Source organism: Littorina saxatilis, unplaced genomic scaffold, assembly GCF_037325665.1.
Source record: "Littorina saxatilis isolate snail1 unplaced genomic scaffold, US_GU_Lsax_2.0 scaffold_2082, whole genome shotgun sequence".
In the NCBI taxonomy this organism is placed as follows: Eukaryota; Metazoa; Mollusca; class Gastropoda; order Littorinimorpha; family Littorinidae; genus Littorina; species Littorina saxatilis.
The window spans coordinates 1-7,500 of NW_027126785.1; the positions used below are offsets into that span (position 1 = coordinate 1).

General features: G+C 44.4%; 1 protein-coding gene across 1 annotated transcript in view; it reads left to right on the plus strand.

Moving 5' to 3' along the window:
- Window positions 1–1,690: 1,690 nt before the first annotated feature.
- LOC138955277 (transcription intermediary factor 1-beta-like) overlaps window positions 1,691–7,500 on the plus strand; it is a 9,124-nt gene continuing 3,314 nt past the window's right edge. The window contains exons 1-3 of the mRNA XM_070326911.1: window positions 1,691–2,356; window positions 2,775–3,144; window positions 4,923–5,122. Coding sequence (XP_070183012.1) covers window positions 1,691–2,356; window positions 2,775–3,144; window positions 4,923–5,122 — 1,236 coding nt within the window. The remainder of the gene's footprint in view (window positions 2,357–2,774; window positions 3,145–4,922; window positions 5,123–7,500) is intronic.

The following is a 7,500-nucleotide window of genomic DNA, read 5'->3' on the forward strand; positions in this document are numbered from 1 at the left end:
CTCTGTCTCTCTGTCTGTCTGTCTCTCTCTGTCTGTCTGTCTCTCTCTCTCTCTCTCTCTTACTCTCTCTCTATCTTACTCTCTGTCTCTCTCTGTCGGTCTCTCTCTGTCTGCCTGTCTGTCTGTCTCTCTCTCTCTGTCTCTCTCTCTGTCTCTCTCTGTCTCTCTGTCTGTCTCTCTCTGTCTGTCTCTCTCTTACTCTCTGTCTGCCTGTCTGTCTGTGTGTCTCTCTCTGTGTGTCTCTCTGTCTGTCTGTCTCTCTGTCTCTCTCTCTCTCTCTCTCTCTCTCTCCTTCTCTCTCTCTCTCTTTCTCTCTCTCTCTCTCTCTCTCTCCCTTCTTTCTCTCTCTCTCTCTCTCTCTCTCTCTCTCTCTCTCTCTCTCTCTCTCTCTCCCTCCTTCTCTCTCCCGTACAGACCATGGGTTCTTCATAAAGGATTTCTTTCCACTCTTATTTTCCCCCGGTCAAACCAAATAACAATCGGTACGTCTGACCGAGCACCCATTTTTTTTTTATCGGTATTGGCGAATCTCAATCAGTAAAATACCGGAAAATACCGGTAAACGCGATCCGTGTTATATTCACTTTTTGGAAGGTGTATTAGGGGAAGTTTCTTGGCTCAGATTGCACCAAATTGTTCCATTTTCCATGGTTTTTTTCAACATTGTCCGGGGGGACATGCCCCCGGGACCCCCTAGGAGTTTTGGAACGTTTCGCGTCGTCGAACTATCCCTAAAAGAAATGTGGAAACCCCCAATGAGGATGTGATCCGCCCTTGCAACTAGTAGGTTAGGAGCTCACACGGATAACAATTGGTTCTCCTTCACTCCTTATTCAAGGGGGAGGGGAGGGGGGTGGTATGAACATTGAGTTGATGCGTCCGCTCACTCCCCCGCCCCCCCCCCCCCCCCCCCCTATCCATCTCTCCATTGTATCTTGTGTTGTCAATTAAAAGAAACCATTATATTGCTGTGTAAAACGTACAGCCTGGGGCAGTGTACACGATGAAGATAAAGTAATTACGGGTTCTAACCGCGTTGTTTTAAGACGTCGGTCACAGTGTAAAGTATTCACGGGTTCTGACCGCGTTGTTTTAAGACGTCGGTCACAGTGCAAAGTAATCACGTGTTCTAACCGCGTTGTTTTAAGACGTCGGTCACAGTGTAAAGTATTCACGGGTTCTGACCGCGTTGTTTCAAGACGTTTGTCCCATTGTAAAGTACTCACGTGTTCTGACCGCGTTGTTTTAAGACGTCGGTCACAGTGTAAAGTAATCGCGTGTTCTAACCGCATTGTTTCAAGACGTTGGTCACAGTGTAAAGTAATCACGTGTTCTAACCGCATTGTTTTAAGACGTTGGTCACAGTGTAAAGTAATCACGGGTTTTAACCGCGTTGTTTCAAGACGTCGGTCACAGTGTAAAGTAATCACGGGTTCTAACCGCGTTGTTTCAAGACGTTGGTCACAGTATGACATCATTCGCACACTGCTACAGGAATGGAGTGTTTTAATGAGACAATGTCTACTGATTTTCAGCAAATTTCATTAATATGTATATTATGTGTGTGTGTGTGTGTGTGTGTGTGTGTGTGTGTGTGTGTGTGTGTGTGTGTGTGTGTGTGTGTGTGTGTGTGTGTGTGTGTGAGTGTGTGTGTGTGTGTGTGTGTGTGTGTGTGATTACAGAAGTCATCATGGCCGCCGCTTCAACCAACAGTAGCAGTGAGCTGCCAGAATGCCCTGTCTGCCATGACGGCTATAAAGAGCCAAAGATACTGCCGTGTACACACCTAGCCTGCAAAAAGTGCGTCGTGTCGTGGCTGCAGAAGGCAGGGGTCAATGGAGGCTGTCCGCTGTGCAGGGCCCCCATCCTGCCCTCCACCAGCCGAGGTCAGCGTGACCTTGACATCCTGGTCAATGACCTTCCCACTGACCTGGCCACCATGGCTCTAGTGGACAGTCACAAAGTGCTCAGCGGTCAGCATGTCTGTATGCTGTGTAATAACAACTCTGCTGCCACGTCATTCTGCTTGCAGTGTGACGTCAAAATCTGCAAGGCTTGCATCAATGTTCACAATAACATACCCTTAACCAGGAAACACGTCATTGAAGACTTAAACAAACTCAGCCCGCAGCGATTGGCTGAGATAAACCGCGCAACTTGTAACGTGCACGATGATAGGCCGGCTGAGGTGTATTGCTCCACCCACCAGGAGCTCATTTGCATGTTGTGTGCGACAACCAATCACCGCAGCTGCGCAGAGGTGAAGGCCATCCCAGACGTGGCGACAGAGAAGAGAAGAGAACTGGAACAACAGGCACAGAGACTGAGGGACAGAGCGACAGCATTGGCAACGGAGGTTGGTGTAAACCCTTCATGTTAATGCTCTTGTTTAATCAGGCTTTTTCCTTATAAAGTTTTTTGCATCCTTGATTCTGATTAAATCTGAAATGAAGCTGAGGTAATTGTTGCATGTCTGCTTCATTTGTTGAATCGTACCTTGTTAGCAGACTTACATCCATTGTGATTGAATCTGCATGACGTTTGAAGTCTCAGTGGATGATAAAATCAGGGGAAAACAGATGGTTTGATGAATGCGTGGTGCAAGCTTGAAGGATTTCTCTTTGAACTGAAACCACTTCCGCTGGACATTAAAAAGGAAATCTTCAGCGGTGACAAAACTTTCTTTTTTTTAAATTCTTTTTTTTAAATGCAAAATGACATTTTAAAAACGATTTGCAGAACTTCACAGAGTGATCTGTGTTCCTTTGTTTTAGATCCAAGAGGTTACGGACACTTTCAAGGTCATGCGTAAAAAGGCCAATGACACGTTCGACGACCTGGAGCAGTGCTTGAAGAAGCGACGTCAGGAGGTCAACGAGCTCATACAGGCTGAGGAAGACGCCGTCATGACGTCACTGGCGGAGCTTGAGAAATGGCGGGCGGCCTTAGCACTGAACGCAGCCAGCGTAGGACATGTGGTGCAGTCAGCGTCTGGAGGGTCTCTGCTGGGGATGATGAAAGGTCTGACGTCACGCCTCGACGACCTGGAGTCACAGACCGGAACGACACGCAAGATGGAGGTCAAAGACTTGACCTTGGACCTCCAGAAACTGGATCAGTTGAGGGCTGACATTGCCTCTCTGGGTACGTCACATTTTCTGCAGACCTTTTTTGATAACAAGTACTGGGTGTTATTGTAGTATCTTGACGGGTGCTGTGACCTAGTGGATTAAACATCGGCCTCCTAATCGGAATGTCGTGACTTCAAATTTCGGGCGCAAAGGCTGATGGATTAAGGGTGGAGATTTATCCGATATTATTATTATTATTATTATTATTATTATTGTGATCATTTTTATGCGCCTAATCTAGATATAGCCCTAGGCGCTTACATATTAATTTCTGCCGTTTGAAATGGAATTTTTTACAGACAGACAGACAAACAGACATTTTTTACACACAATATATAACGCATTCACATCGTCCAGTAAAGCTCAGTAGCCTATTTGGCGAGCATTCACCTTTCACGGCCTTTATTCCAAGTCAAACGGGTATTTGGTGGACATTTTTATCTATGCCTATACAATTTTGCCAGGAAAGACCCTTTTGTCAATCGTGGGATCTTTAACGTGCACACCCCAATGTAGTGTACACGATATCCAAGGTTAACTTATGTGCCGTGCATTATCCCCCTTCGCGTGTACACGCAAGCACAAGACCAAATGCGCACAGAAAAGATCCTGTAATCCATGTCACAGTGTAGTGGGTTATAGAAACACAAAAATACCCAGCATTCTTCCCCCGAAAGCTGCGTATGGCTGCCTGAATGGAGGGGTAAAAACGGCCATATTATCGTAACAACACACTCGTGCATAACCACGGAGTGAACGTCGGAATTTGAGACCATGAAGGAAGAAGAATTTTTTGTTTGTTTGTTTGTTTGCTTGTTTGTTTGTTTGTTTGTTTGCTTAACGCCCAGCCGACCACGAATGAGGAAGAAGAAGAGGACGATTGTAATGTCTTGACTCGAGAACCTAGAGGGGCATGCGGGATTCAGCATCGATCGTATTCTCTGTTTTCTTCTCGGCCTATATGTTTTGAAAATTATTGAAATTTAATCTGAGTGATAGGTAGAAGGTTCCTGTTTAGGGAGGTAGCGAACGTATTGCTTGAACAAACCGATGCGCAATCAGCAGACATGTCCTGTTGGAGTCGAGGGACCATGAACGATGACACATAATGCACCTGTGTGATGGTGTCTTCTTACGCTGTTCAGTTATCTATCTGTTCCTGGGACAAGGCGTTATGTTGTCAAACATGCCTTGTAGTGGGACGTAGGCAACCATAGACATATTACGACAAATGCAGGGAGGAGTCAGGTCTCAACACATTGCAATACCGGAAGACATTCCTCTAAAAACCACAATGACTGACTGCCGTATTGTTGGTAGATTTACATTCAATTGACGGGCGCAGTGGCGTTGTGGTAAGACGTCCTAATCGGGAGGTCGTGAGTTCGAATCCCGGTCGCTGCCGCCTGGTGGGTTAAGAGTGGAGATCAAGTTTTTCCGATCTCCCAGGTCAACTTATGTGCAGACCTGCTAGTGACTTAACACCCTTCGTGTGCACACGCAACCACAAGATCAAGTGCGCACGGAAAAGATCCTGTAATCCATGTCGGAGTTCGGTGGGTTATGGAAACACGAAAATACCCAGCATGCCTACTCAACGAAAGCGGAGTGAGCTGACTATGCTCTCAGAGCATAGTGTGGGGAACCCAAATGGGCAAACGAGCTCACACGTAACCAGACAATTCTGGAACGCTGAAGAAGAAGAGCATTCAGTAAATGCGTGATTAGATTCTAAAACGCTGACTTAACCTGTCACACGAAAGTTTGTCAAGAACTAATATTTGTCTTCAGGTCAGATCACAAAGCCCGCCACAACACCGACAACCTTACAGCAGCCTACACAGCCATCCCCAGCCACATCTACTGCGACATCAGCGACAACAGCACGGACTGGAATCAAACCCAGAAAGGCGGCGCTGGCCAAAGTACTGAGAGTAGGGGACCGGGTCAAACCGGGACCGAACTGGTCACCTCAATTCCAAGGCTCTCGGGTAAGACTGCAGGTTACTTCTGCGTGTTACTTTTCTGGTAAGACTGCGTGTTACTTCTCTGGTAAGACTGCGTGTTACTTCTCTGGTAAGACTGCGTGTTACTTCTCTGGTAAGACTGCGTGTTACTTCTCTGGTAAGACTGCGTGTTACTTCTCTGGTAAGACTGCGTGTTACTTCTCTGGTAAGACTGCGTGTTACTTCTCTGGTAAGACTGCGTGTTACTTCTCTGGTAAGACTGCGTGTTACTTCTCTGGTAAGACTGCGTGTTACTTCTCTGGTTAGACTGCGTGTTACTTCTCTGGTAAGACTGCGTGTTACTTCTCGGGGAAGACTGCATGTTACTTCACTGGTAAGACTGCGTGTTACTTCTCAGGTAAGAGTGCGTGTTACTGCTCTGGTTAGACTGAGTGTTACTTCTCTGGTAAGACTGTGTATTTTTTCACTGGTAAGACTGCGTGTTACTTCTCTAGTAAGACTGCGTGTTACTGCTCTGGTTAGACTGAGTGTTACTTCTCTGGTAAGACTGCGTATTTTTTCACTGGTAAGACTGCGTGTCTTTCCTGTCATACAGCTGCCCATCGTCCCTGTCACTCAGTCGGGGCTGTCGGTGAAATAAAACTGACTAGTGGTACCCGTGCTACGCACTTTGTGTGCTGCGCATGCGATGTCATTTTGTTGGTTATGTGCTTGTGAAAATGTTGTTTGCACCCCTCCCCCCCCCCCCCCCCCCCCGCACATTATCCCGCATATAATGAATTATATTCTCTTGGTGAAAAATAAAATGTTAACCCTTACACCGGTGCAATTCTGTAACACATGTTACATAGCCACTGGTGAATTAACAGAGAGAAAAATAACAAAAAACAGTCATATAGGTTTTCGCATCAATGGGAGGTAATCGGAACTGACCAAAAAGACTGCGCGACCGCACGCGACTATACAAACAAACAAAATAAAATACAGCAGGTATGGCGTTTGCATGAATCCATGATTACGTCTACATGAACAACAGTGATAAAAGTGCGCATCTCTTCCCAGCCGTGCAGCGCTTTGAAAGTTGGAAGCATTAAAATTTTTAGCCATCGTGAAGATACGAAAAAAAGTATGACGTGTAAAATACTTAATGATTCAAACGCATAGTATAACATATATGTAACTGACAACAGAAAATATATACATGGTTCACACACACAATCGAGTGCACACATCCATGCTTATTTAAAGTCATGTACACACACACACACATACATACATGGCATCAAGCAACACACAATTAAATGACACATATGGAATATGGAAAACGTATAATGGACATGAACATGGCAAGTAATTTACACCGTTACCTACTATAAAATTGATGATATATATATACCACTCACTTGCTATTCGCCTAAAAGCTTGCAGTGTGCTGTGACACATATAAGAAACCAGAAGAAAAAAGGACTTTACTTTGGCGAAAAGAGCATATGCTGCTTATTTTTGTACATAACTGCTATAACTGTATTTTTTCCGAACACTTACATGTAAAAAACATAGAGATATATCTTACCATTTCACTAAGACAGCCAAAATAACGGTCAAATTAAGGGGAGATCATGATGACGTACATGTCTATGGTTGCACCGGGGGAAAATATTTAGTCGCTGGAACCTATAAGGTTATACGGCGACTTATCAGGTGATAATGTTTCGAACTTATCTTTTAAAAATTAAGTAACAAATCCATGGAATATTTTGGAGTTCCATTAACAGATAAACAGATCTATCTATCTTCTTATATAGGTTTTCGCATCAATGGGAGGTAATCGGAACTGACCAAAAAGACTGCGCGACCGCACGCGACTATACAAACAAACAAAATAAAATACAGCAGGTATGACGTTTGCATGAATCCATGATTACGTCTACATGAACAACAGTGATAAAAGTGCGCATCTCTTCCCAGCCGTGCAGCGCTTTGAAAGTTGGAAGCATTAAAATTTAAACGGGTAAAAAGCCATCGTGAAGATACGAAAAAAAGTATGACGTCTAAAATACTTAATGATTCAAACGCATAGTATAACATATGTAATTGACAACATTGACAACAGAAAATATATACATGGTTCACACACACAATCGAGTGCACACATCCATGCTTATTTAAAGTCATGTACACACACACACACACACACATACATACATGGCATCAAGCAACACACAATTAAATGACACATATGGAATATGGAAAACGTATAATGGACATGAACATGGCAAGTAATTTACACCGTTACCCACTATAAAATTGATGATATATATATACCACTCACTTGCTATTCGCCTAAAAGCTTGCGGTGTGCTGTGACACATATAAGAAACCAGAAGAAAAAAGGACTTTAC